General features: G+C 41.1%; 1 protein-coding gene across 1 annotated transcript in view; it reads left to right on the forward strand.

Annotated features, from left to right (window-relative positions):
• PFKFB2 (6-phosphofructo-2-kinase/fructose-2,6-biphosphatase 2) overlaps positions 1-3,698 on the forward strand; it is a 31,232-nt gene extending 27,534 nt beyond the window's left edge. The window contains 1 exon segment of the mRNA XM_044000851.1: positions 3,395-3,698. Coding sequence (XP_043856786.1) covers positions 3,395-3,549 — 155 coding nt within the window. The 3' untranslated portion in view covers positions 3,550-3,698.
• The last annotated feature ends 9,562 nt before the right edge of the window (positions 3,699-13,260 follow it).

Here is a 13,260-nt window from a genome sequence, read left to right on the forward strand (position 1 = left end):
TCTGAAAAAAAAAAAACTGCTGATATTGCCTGACAGGATTAGAAAGATTCTCTCTCTCTCTCCCCACTCTCTCCTTCCTTGACCCCCCCCTTCATCCCTCTTTTTTTCTCTCTCATCTACTGTTAAATGAGAAAGAAGAAATATTTTGTTAGGATTTCCTTTTTTCCTCCCTTTGGGAATCAAAAGACCTTCTCTTAGCACTTTCCTGTTTTCCCCTTTCCCTAAATTGGAACCTAGTTCTCAAACATTAGTCTTAAATTCTTAGATTCCATTCTTATTGGAAACAGAAAGCACAGTGAACAATTTTTCAGGGGCATACAGGAGACTTAAACCAGCTAATCTAACCAACATTCATTAAGTACCTACTATGTTCAAAACACTGTGTTGGGCTCTTGTGTTACAAAACAAAACATAAAACCAGTTCCCTGCCCTCAAGGAACTTATATTCCACTTCAGGAGTTTATGTTCCACTGCTACAATGTCATTCACTAAGTCTCCTAATTGGGAGTGGGAGCTGGGGATTGAATATCTCTGCCCCTTTCCAGATTAGAAATACTTTGCACTTTAACTGTGGTTCCAGGGCCCCATTGGTTGCCCTTATTTAGACTCTATAGATGCTGACATTTTTGAAGAGCCATGTGATCTAGATGTTTGGAGATAAATGTGCCTTGTGGCTTCTCTGAAGGTCTCCCAGTCCCAGGGAAGAGTGCCCAGATGAAAGAGAGGTATCTGGATTATGTCGCACGGGGCTTTGCCAGGACCAAGAGAAAGGTAGCAAGCTGAGTCCTCTATGTGTGTTACCAAGATGGCAGAAAACTCACCAGCTTTTCCAGTGCATCTTTTGACATGGTTGGAGTTTTTATTAAATATTTGACATTTTTTTACAGAACAACAACAACAAAAAAAAAAACAACTGAGCCATGTTACTTAAAACCATGACCTGCAAACAGTGTCTACCCCCTCTCAACTCTGGGGTAGTGATTTAGACACCAGATGTTTGTACAAGAGGAATGTAACCTAAACTCTCCTGAGCAGAGGACTGTCTAGCAAAGCAGCCTTTGTTTTTTAAAGGAAAAAATCATAATATTATCTCTGTGCCTAGCTGGCAACCCTGTCCTATCTGGTGACTTGAACAGATTGTTACTGTGTCTGGGTTGTAATGCGGCTTCCATATTGCATGTGCCCTATTGAATAGAACAGAGAACTCTCCGTTTGCTGCTGAAGGGGTGGAGGTAGAGAGTCATACACAATTTAGAAAGTGATTTTTCTTAAGGTATCAGCGGAAGCTAAATTCTCATGTATTTTAAAAAGTAAGGATTACATGTCAGTTGTATAGTTGGTGCATCCACCAAGGGATTTTTGAGACTGGCTTCAGGGGATGCACGGTGTAGGGCTGAAGTCTGTTACCTTCAAAATCCAAGGGTGGAAAGGTACCTTGAGAGGGTCATCTAATTTAATTCCTTGTATTTGGGCAGGACCACAGGTCAGCATTGAATTCTGACCCTAACTTGTACTCCAAAGCCTAAGTCACATAAAGAAATCATCCATTATTTTTAAACTAGCTATGGTGAGCCATTCAGTTCTCCTGTACAGAATGTCTGTCTGTGGATGAATATAAATGCCTATCTATATAGGAGACTTCGAATTTTCAAGTAGATGTCATTAAATGGTAGAACCTTCCAAAGTGTTGAATAGGCTCTAGTGATCTATATCCACTGTCTACTGACTTGTTAATAGTTCTGTATTTGTAAGATTTTCAGTTGTTAATTGTACCACATCAAGTCAGGGTACTGGGCCATCCATCCCCAGAGCCTAAGGTTTTCCGGCTGTGTATGGGCACTTGCCCTGTTCTTAATTCCTTCTCAATCTCTAAGGATTATCTATCCAAATCCTGCTGTTTGGTATCGATTTTTAGGGAATTTTAGCACTAATTCTATGTTCTGTGGAAAACATAGGTGGGCAGAGGGTGTGCCGAAACAAGTGAGGGTTTCATCGCTATCGAGGGTCGGGGAAGGTGGGACAAGTCTCTGTGTGGCCAGTTCCATGGTAGCCCAGCTAGGAATGCTCTGCATTGGGAAGGCTCTCCAGTCTTGCTATGAATTCAAGAATGCTTCAGCATAGCCCTCTTGCAAAGAAGCAACATTACCTCAAATAGCATGATGTCTGCTCTGGTGACTGACTTCTTGATGTGGCACTTAGATTCACATGAGGTGTGTAGAACTGTATTTGAACCATGTGCATGTATATTTTGTTCTTTTGTTTGTCAAATAGGTAAATAAAACTGTTGAGTACCTCAAAACTCTGAAGGCTCCTGTTTTCTTTGTGTTCTGACTTTGCTCTCCTCTGCCAAGACTGAATTTCTCCATTTGAATAGGGCTCAAAGTATGTCAGACACAACTCTCACACACCACCTCCTGGGGATGATGAGAAGGTCACCATGGAGGATTCTTAGAGAAGCACCTAGCTGTCCAGGGGCTTGGCGTGTGCTCAGTGTGCCGAAGGCACTTCTATCCCCACCCCCCAGAAAGAAGCAGTGGTAACAAGAACAGAGGGGAACATGAGGTCTTGAGCAAAATCTCCCCATGAAGCTTAGTAGCCATGTATAGCCCTCATTATTTGTATAATTTGGAGTAATGGATGGAATCATTCTAACATACAGTCTCCTTTCCTAGGAGATAGAGGACAATGGCATTAGACTTCATTTTTGTCTCGTTGACCTCTCTTGGGGCAGGCAGTGCCAGGAGAGATGATTGCTCTGTGCTGCTGGTCAGATGTATAAATGCAAGCAATAAGAACCCTTCAGAGCCAGAGGGAGCATCTTTTTTCTTCTTTTTTTTTTTTTCCAGGGCAATGGGGGTTAAGTGACTTGCCCAGGGTCACACAGCTAGTAAGTGTCAAGTGTCTGAGATCGAATTTGAACTCAGGTCCTCCTGAATTCAGGGCCGGTGCTTTATCCAGAGGAAGCATCTTGAGTGATGCTTCATTACTAATCCTGCCTACAAGGTCTTAGAGAGGGCCAGACCTTACGGGTAGTGGGCTACCAATAGGGAGCTCTCTGACTGACTGTCCTGATGTGGTTTTCCCCTGCTCCTGAGGTCTGGTCACTTTTACTGAGATCCCTAAACCTCATTCCATAGTGCGTCACAAACTAAGGAAGGTATCAGAGAAGGGGGAAAACAATAGGTTTATTACTATTTCCCTGCTCTTGTTAAAAGGCCATAACTTTGCTATTTGGGGTTGAATCTGGCTCCAGAGAACAAGAGACAGAAAGACAGAGAGTGAATATGTGTATATGTGAGGAGGAGAGAGTGATGGTGGGTGATGGATCTCCTTTTCCCTTCTGCCATGGTAGTAACACCTTTTTTTCTCTCTCTCTTGCTCTCTGATCTCCTAGGCAAAAGTGGGGCTGGCCATGTGAAGGGATTCTACCCCAGATCCCCTCAAGATGCCCAGCTCTGGATAAAGAGGCCAGGGCCCCACCTCTCCAGGAGACTCAGCCAGACCTACTGTTCACTGCCAAGCTTGGGACCTCGGCGCTGCAGGGGATAGAGCAGGAAGCTAAGTGGGGGCAGCCGGGCTTTGGGAACCATTCAGAAGAGGCCTGGAAAACAAATGACAAACATAAGCACCTTTTCTCTCCAATGAATATCGTGAACATCAGCCAGGCAGGGAAGCTCCGAGCCTGCGTGTATCCCAGGCTCCTTGATGGCCTGGACCAACTTCTCTGAATGGAAGCTTCGCTTTGTTTTGAATTCTCTCTTCGCTGGACTTAGCCTGCATGGATTACTTTGGCTTGTTATTTAGGCCTTCCATGCCCCACCCGTGGCTGCCTGCATCTTTAGACGACCGCTTTATCTCTGGGCACTGAAATGAGTTGTTGCCTGGTGAGGGGACTGATCTTTACAAAGACTAGAGCTCAGCCCTGGCCACTTGTCACCGTCCCCTTCAGGCCCACGTCAGCCCTCTTGAGAATCAAAGAAAAGAGGGCTGGGGATGAGACTCGATTTCCTTGGACGGACTGGCTGCCACCATTTCAGAGGACGGCCTTTGTTTGAAAACCATTTTACTTAATTTCAGGTTCTTGGCCCAGACTCCACAAGGGAAGAATTATCTGAAAGGCCCTCCAAGATAAGTCATGCTTGCTCTTGATTTCTTCCTTGTAGTTACTATCCTTTCCAATACTGGATTTTATTTTTCTAACTAGTGCTGTGTGCCTCTCGTAGTTGGAGAAGACTACAGTTCCAGTTGGGAAGAAGATTAACATCTTACTTCCTTTTGGCACTGGAAAAAAAGGGATTTTTAGGAAATAACTTTACCTGCAATTCAATCTATCAGGCCCTCAATGGCAGGGTCTGTCTCAGGGCCTTATGGTCTCTAAGGAGGCTGTGACTAACTAAGAAAGCTGTCTCCAAGGCGCCAAGACAGCAGCTTGGCCTGCCAAGCCTCTCACAGTTGGCCTGTCCCCCAGCACCAGGGGCCCATCCAGCTCCTTTGCCAGAGCTTCCAGGGGCAAGGGAGAGCAGATGCACTCAGGGCTTGGGAGCTGGCTCCCTTTGCTTTCCCTTAAAGGCTATAGGGCTCTTGCTCTACTTCTCTGCATTTGACTGTACCAGAAAAAGGGGGTACAGGTTATCCCCACAGGGCAATCAGAACTTCTAAGGCAAACCGGGCTGGTCTTGTAAGGATAATGAGCTTTTACAATTTTTGTCTTTGTTTATAATTTTTTTAAAAAATCACTGAGACGAGCATGCCATGGGGATGGAGGTGAGTGAAGGAAAGGGGGCATGGAGGGAAGAGAGACAAATAAGAAAGTAAATTTTCCCATGTGATCCTACTATCACACGGGGGAGATACAGGGTTCTTAATTACTCAATATGTGAAGAGCTGAGCTGCAGGCAGTTCAGCCTCCAGGGATTAGGGGCTACATATATACCCTTACATCCAGGTAGCTCCTCTATCTCCCCTTGAACAAGTGATTTTCTTTAACCTGACTCCTGGGAGCCAGTTCTTTGAAACTGCTCTCATACCTTTGAAATGTTGATCTCCTTCTGCATCTTTGTATGCCTTCTGCTGTTGTCTTCATTTTTGATTCATAGCTTTGTTCTATACTTGCAGGGCATTTGGGTTTTGGCGCCCAAAGAATGTGTTCCTCTTTATTAGATGTCTTCAAGCAAGCCACTTGTGGCATGTTTTTTTACCTTGTTTGGGTATGGTGTAGACCAGAAGGCCTCTGAGTTTCTTTCCAACTTTGATATTCCATAGGTGTCTGTTTTTCCAGCAAAGATTTTTTTTTTGTAAAGTGAATTTATCTTATGTAAATCCCTTTTTCCTCCATGAGTTCCTTTCATAAATCATTTTCTGAGGAAGAAAGTTTTAGCTCCCAGATGTTATAAAATGCCTCAGAATGTAACAAATCCTTTTAATGGTGCACTCAGGAGAAAATGACAAAATTCCAGACAAGATCGTAAGCTACAAAACACTTACTAATTACTGTTCAAAGATTAGTCATTTAAAACTGCCAATTTTGTGAACAATGAATTAGTAGCCTATGCTTGTGTTTCTAGTCCAACCAACTCATTAAGGACCAGTGCCTAACATAGGGCCTTGCACATGAATAGTGAGAAGATTTAAAAAAGGTTGTTAGCTTGAATCAATTGCACTTCAAAAATGGTATTTATATCTGTGTGACCTTGGTACAGTCCACTCTTCTGGCTAAGTTTCCTCATCTGTAAAATGTGGGGATTGGACTAATTGACTGGGGGACCTTTCCAGCTTTAAATGGATTACCTGGTAAACCTACAGTTGTTCAAAGCTTTAGAGTGATGCTCTATGAGCCTAAGTTTGCTAAATCGTTTGCTAAACATGAATCTGCTGCTATTGAGCCTCGGTTAGAAGGTACAAATACCGATGACATCGCAGATCCAGACCAAAAAAAAAAATCAGTGGGTCCATTTGAACTTCACTGTGTGCATTAAACAGTTCCTGGGCCCCTTTAACTGGATGTGGTCATAGAAACAACAAGAGGTAGCTTTTATCTTCTTGTTAGAGATTCAGTGAATGAAGCCATAAAGTCGTGCATTGTTAGGTTAAGTGGATTCCTACAGTGAGTAAGGAACATGTGCTTAAGTCCTGGCATTTTTTTTTTTTGGTCATCAATATCAAGATTGCTGTTGTGAGGATCTGAGAGCTTATGGAAATTTCACGTTGCTTTGTGGTGTATTTTTGCATTCAATCTCTTGACTAGAGAGGAAGCAAGGACTAAATAGGATCATTCTTCCTTCCCATTTTGCTTCCTGAAAGCAGAGCATGCTTCATTTTGTCTTTGTATTTCCAGCCCCTAGAATGTAATAGATACTCAGATGTTGAATGTATGGAGTTTAAATGGCTGAGACCTTTAGAGATTGTGACATGCCCAGTGTCACAGAGAAATCCTTGATAGAGCTGGAATGAAAGTCTCTACCACGTTGCAGAGTGTATACTAAGGACTGTGATTGTAAGCACCCTTCCTAACACAGCTAATAGCTTTATTTGGATCCGGGCTAGAAGCTGGTGGTCCAAGGCATTCTTCAGTCTTAGATAGAGGTCATAATTGCCTCTTTAGCCATTCTATCCTAACAATTCTAACTCACAATTGACTTTGGGGTGAGATCAGCATTTTTTTTCCTTACCAGGTATCCCCCATGGGTGGCCCAAACTTCACTCACCATGGTAATCTTCAGCTTGTGCCCAGGCCAACCCACTCCACCCCAACACACATTTGGGGGAGGGGGTGTTTGCTTGTCGTCCTGCTAGAATATTTTCTTATTGAGCTAGAAGGGACTTTAGAGATCATCTGGTCCATTATCCTCCCACTTAATACAAGAGGAAAGCATGGCCCCAAAATGTGAAATGACTTGGAATAGATTGTAATTATTTGTAATATAAAGGAAAAAAAGAAACATGTGATCCACTTAATATTGTGGTTTTTTTTTTAATAGAAGAGGCACATATTTTGATGATCTATCTTTTTTTGGTGGGGCAATGAGGGTTAAGTGACTTGCCCAGGGTCACACAGCTAATAAATGTCAAGTGTCTGAGGCTGGATTTGAACTCAGGTCTTCCTGAATCCAGAACTGGGAAGAGGCACATATTTTAATGTTAACTGTTAAAATGTTCAGTTTTGTTTGGAGATAATCTAGAAGATGGGAATGGGGGGGGGAGAAGAAGGGAGCAGGTCCTTTAAAGGTAACTGCATTATCACAAAGAATAGAGCTTCCTTTTTCTATCATCTAGGTCTGTCTTTTAAAAAATGTTCAAGGCCTTTTTCCCCCCTCGCCCCATTTCCCTTATTTTTTCTTCCATCCGTCATCCCATTTTCCCGAAGGAGCACACAAGAAACTCTTCTCCTGCAGCCCTGGAAGCACTTTATATACGAAGAATGAACAAGTACTTCGCAATGTGATTTTCCCCCCTTTTTGTCTATGTTTTGTTTCCGTTCAAACAATCAATGAAAAACACAGCTCAGACGTAAGCTGGAGGTCGGCTGGAGGTGTAGTAACTCTATTCAGCCTCTAGGAGGAATCAGTGTTTTCTCCATCTGGAGACTAGCGGTCCAGGTCTGGCACTGGCCGGGTCTGAAAGAGCCTCCTCCTAATCTACTTCCAAATTCCAAAGAGCAGAATATTCCCCTAGAGGAGCCATCTACAGTTAGCTTCACTTCCCGGGGTCTCCGTCCTTTGCCACTGCCATTTTATAATCCCCATACAACGAAAGGAAAGGAAGCTGGACGGACATTACTGAGGCATTATTGAATACGATTTGTTAAACATTATTTTATAAATGTGCATACCAGAATCACTTGTGGCGCTGGTTAATCGCTTATTTCTCACTGATTTCCGAGTGGACTCCAGACCCTGGAGAGATCTGTAATATGGTGAATGTGATGGGGAGCTGGGGAAGGGGAGCGGAGTTGTCTTTGTATGGAAAGAAAGCACTTTCAGCTATAGAGTCTGAGTGTCTTGTTTTGGAGTGGGGTGGGGCATCTGATGGAGAAGTGGCATCTGTTTTGAGTTACTACCCAAGAGAAGTTTGTGTTAGGAAGAACGGTTTGGATTTTCTCATTTGTGTTTATACCTGAGAAGAGTATATAAGCAAACTCATCTCTTTTTTTCTGATTGTACCAAACACAAACCATTGCGATGAGGCTTATTTGCAATAAAGCATTTTCTGAAATTCTTTCCTGTCTTTGTGTCTTTTCTATATGGGGGGTGAAGTTTTAACTGAACTCTATTCTCTTAATTCATTTGACAGGTATTGAGCATCTACTTAGCCCATCCCCCCATGCTGGATAAGAACAAGAGACACACAGAAGTGTAATTGAGAAACTTTAAATGATTAGGAAGTTGAGACATACACACTAAAAAGTTAAATACTCTTAACAGTATAAAGGTTTTATGAGACATTGTACATATTTAAGAGCCACAGAGGTCATTGCATACATTGGCTGTTTCTCTGCCAATTTTTACTAAATACACTCTTTTTTAAAGGTACTCTTCTTTCCCTAAGATAAGGTGATCAAAGATTTCCACCAAGTCTGTTAAAGGTAAGTGCTGCCTTTGACTCAGGATCTTTTCAGCAATGGACCAAAGGATAACTTTGAATACTCAGATTATTTTGCTTAGAAGTATTAAATGGAGTCTTGCAAGCACATGAACTTTGAGGAAAATCTCCTAGGTCAATGTTAACACACAGTTCTATCATAATGGCCTTTGCAAAATGAGGACAGTTTTTGAAATAATATTTTATTTCCCCCAATATATGTAAAAACAATTTTAACCGTTTTAAAAAGTTTTGAGTTTTAAATTCTATCCCTCCTTCCTTCCCCTCTCCCTGAAATGGTAATTAACCTGATATAAGTTATGCATGTACAATATGTAAAATATTTTCCACATTAGTCATTTTGTGCAAGGAGATGAGAGAAAGAAAAAAGAAAGAAAAGGAAGGAAAAGAAATCAAGGGAAAGAGAAAATAGTATGCTTCAGCCTCTATTCAGATGACATCAGTTCCTTCTTTGGAGGGCAAATATTTTTCATGATGAGTCCTTTGGGATTGTCTTGGATCATTGTATTGCTGAGAATAGCTAAGTCATTCACAGGAAAAGATAATTTTTAACAGTTACTTTAAATGTCAGCATTCCTGTAAGCAGGATAAAATTCAATGATTTCTGCTGGTGCTGATTGGAACTACCTATTGGGGGCAGCCAGGATCTGAGTTCAAATCTCACCTCAGACACATACTAGCTATGTGACCCTGGGCAAGTCACTTAACCCCAACTGCTTTAAAACGTCTGGGGCCATCTCCAGTCATCCTGATAAATATCTTGCCACTGGACCCAGATGGCTCTGGAGGAGATAGTGAGGTTGATGACTTTGCACAGCCCTCCCTCACTTAAATCCAATTCGTTGCAAGTGATGAATTCACCCTGATGTCATGGTCCTCTTTGAGAATGAAGGACAAACAACAATTGGGTCTCCTTAGACATGAGGCCATGATGACTTACCAAATTCTAATAGAGACCCTTCCTTGGTCCTTTGCCAGGAAGGGCCCAAAGGGAGTGAAGAATAGGCTGTTTGTCTGCCAATGTGCTGCCAGGGAGGGTCCCCCTCAATGAGAAGATGAAGAGTGATACTGATTCTTGATTCTCTGCCCTCTTGGAGAAGGTAAAGAGAAAGCAGAGCTCTTAGAGAATGTCAGTGCTATTGAGTCCATGATCAATATTTAATAATCATCAGCAACTCACAATGTACAACCACACAAATAATACAAAGTAAGTTACCAATAATCTATCCTTTGGCCACTTATGTAATTCTATCACACATGAGAGTGGGTTAGTTGGGTATTTGATGTAAATATCGTAAGGACTCAAGGGGAGACAATGCTTTATTTCAACCTTCAACACGCATATTATCTCATGTATGTTTTCCACAATCTTTGCCTTTATTAATAGCAGTATAAAAATTAATCAAATGTGATCTGACATCAAACAAGGAACTGATGGTATCCGAAGGTATTATCTAGGTTTTTTTTTATTATGTTCCATAGAGAAATCAAGTGTCCCAAAGAGAACCTACTTTGTTTGATCCTGGGTATAGGTCAGGCATTCATTTGGAATAACCAATTGATTATTCAAAACTCCAGGTACACAGGACTATGCAAAGGCACAAAGGCAGGATTTGGAATGCAAACTCCAGGGAACAGGAAGTAGGATGGCTTGGCCAGAAGTGAGATTATATGAAGGGAAATAATGTGAAATAAGGCTGAAAAAGTTGATTGGAGCCAGAATGTAAAGAATTTAGAATGCCAAGCTTTGGAATTTGTATTTTATAGGCATTAGGGAGTCACCAAAGATTCTTTAGCAGGTGACATGGTAAGATCTGAGCTCTAGGGAAATTTTTTTTAGCAACTGTGTGGAATAGTAGTTCTCAAAGTGGCATCCATGTGACTAAAACTTTTTTGAAAAGATGTTTTCGTTGTTCACTCACATCCAACTTTTCATGATCCCGTTTGGGGTTTTCTTGGCAAAGATACTAGAATGGTTTGCCATTTCCTTCTCTAGCTCATTGTACAGATGAGGAAACAGACAAACAGGGTGAAGTTACTTGCCCAGCTAGTGAGTATCTGAAGCCAAATTTGAACCAGGTCTTCTTGACTCCAGGCCCAGCTGCTCTAAGCAATGTGCCAACCAGCTGCCCCTATCTGCAAAGATACTCCTTCCCTTTTTTACTACATATATTTGTGAAGCCAGATACTCTTCATATATTTGGACCAAATATCACATCTGAATAGACTGAGAGAGAATCCAGCTGTCTTTTATTAAGCCAAACATTAAACAAATTTGCAAAAATATTTAAAACAATGCCACTCTTCTGACTAATAGTTTTTGTTTTGAACAATATAGTTTTTAAAAAATAAAATATGTTATGTTAACATGATAGGACTTTTTTTTTGGTGGGGCAATGGGGATTAAGTGACTTGCCCAGGGTCACACAGCTAGTAAGTGTCAAGTGTCTGAGGCCAGATTTGAACTCAGGTCCTCCTGAATCCAGGGCCGGTGCTTTATCCAGTTCGCCACCTAGCCGCCCTCACTTTATTGTTATTTTTAACAAATATTTTTAAAATTATCAGTTTTAATTTCTAATGCAGTAAGTGTTGATAGACTTTACATAAACAAAAACCCTATGGTGTCCTCAGAAATTTTTAAGAGTGTAAGGGGTGGGGCAGCTAGGTGCGCAGTGAATAAAGCACCAGCCTGGATTCAGGAGGACCTGAGTTCAAATTCAGCCTCAGACACTTGACATGTACTAGCTGTGTGACCCTGGGCAAGTCACTTAATCCCCATTGCCCCACCAAAAAAAAAGAAAAAAGAAAAAAGAAAAAAAAGAGCGTAAGGGCTCCTGAGATCAAAAAATTTGAGAACTGTTCATGTGGAAAGAAACAGAAAGACCAAGTTGTGTATAATAGAGAGCTGCATTTTAGTGGAGTGTTGTGACAAAGCAGATGATAATACATCTCCTTTAATGCCATTATCATTAATAAAACCATGTTTTTCCTTTTTTTGGTTGCCATTTTACACATAGTAAATGATTATTTTCTTCCTGAACTTTAAAAACACCAAATAAAACGAGCATTTTCCATACACATAGTAGAACTTAAAAGAGGAACAGTCCACTAAAATGTAGCTCTGTATTACACACAACTTGTTTTTCTTTTTAAGCATATAAATTCAACCTATATCTTTCATAGCCATCCTACTTATCTATGTGCCTTTTTGGCGATCCTCTGTTCTCTTTCTGCAATCTTTGTAAAAAAAAATGCTTCAATTACTTCTTTTCTTTATTTCTTTATTTTTCTTTTCTTTGTTTTCTTACTCTATCCCTAGTTCTCCTATCTCTTCTACATCTCCCCATTGGAAAAGAAAGAAAAGCCTTTATAATAATGGACACAAACAAGACAATTCTCACATAGGTTGTGTTAAAAATATATGTCGTGTTCACCATCTGATCTCATCTCTTTTCTCTCAAGAGGTGGGCAGCAAGCTTCCTCCTTGGTCTGCAGGAATTGTGGTTGATCATTGCATCAATCAGAGTTTGTCAGGTATTTCAAGGGTTTTTTTCTCTATACTGTTGTTGGTGTTCTATAAATTATCCTATTTCTGTTCCATTCACTACATCATTCATGCAGGTCTTCCCAGGTTTCTCTGCAACCATCTCCTTTGTTATTTCTTACATATAAATATTCTATTTATAAATTCCATTATAATATTCTATTAGATAAAAATATTCTATTATAGTCACATATCATAATTTATTTCACTTTCTTCCCAGCAGATGGGCTCCTATGGGGTGGGAACTGACAAAACTGATAATGAGTCAGATATGGTAGGAGTTGGGGAGGAGGGGAGAAAAAAACCTCCAAGTTTGCAGACTGGGTGATCAGAAAAACAGTGGTGCCCTCAACAGAAATGGGAAAGTTTTGAGAAGGAGTGGGTTGGCGGGGGGGAGGGGGGAGTGAGTTTTATTTTGGATGTATTAAGTAAAAGCTGTCTATCAGATACAGAGAGTCAGTTGGAGATGTCCAGCACCCAGTTGATAATATACAACTGAAGCTCAGGAAAGAACTTAGGACAGGATATATAATTTGGAATCATCTGCCTAGAAACAATTATTGAATCCAAGGGAACTGTCAAGATCATGAAGAGGAGGATGTAGACCAGCAGTTCTTAACTTTTTTTTTAATCATAGACTCCTTTGGCAGTCTGATGAAGCCTATGTCAGAATGTTTTTAAATGTACAAAATGAAACACAAAGAAAGCCAAAATTATATTGAAATATATTAAAGTCAAATTAACAATACAACCAAGTTTTTGGACTCTATATTAAAATCTCTTGGTATACGGGGCAGCTAGGTGGCACAGTATATAAAGCACCAGCCCTGGATTCAGGAGGACCTGAGTTCATATCCAGCCTCAGACACTTGACACTTACTGGTGTGTGACCCTAGGCAAGTCACTTAACCCTCATTGCACCCCACCCCAATCTCTTGGTATAGACAGAGCATAGAAGAAGACCCAGGACAGAACTTTGGGGAACACATGTGGTTAGAGGGAAGGATGATTCAGCAAAGAAGACTAAGACAGAGTGGTCAGGCAGGCAGGAGGAAATGTCCAAAAAGACACTCCTTATATTATCCACCCCATTCCACCCCCAAACCAAAGCTTCTCCA

The sequence above is a fragment of the Dromiciops gliroides genome, chromosome 4 (assembly GCF_019393635.1).
Source record: "Dromiciops gliroides isolate mDroGli1 chromosome 4, mDroGli1.pri, whole genome shotgun sequence".
Lineage (NCBI taxonomy): Eukaryota > Metazoa > Chordata > Mammalia > Microbiotheria > Microbiotheriidae > Dromiciops > Dromiciops gliroides.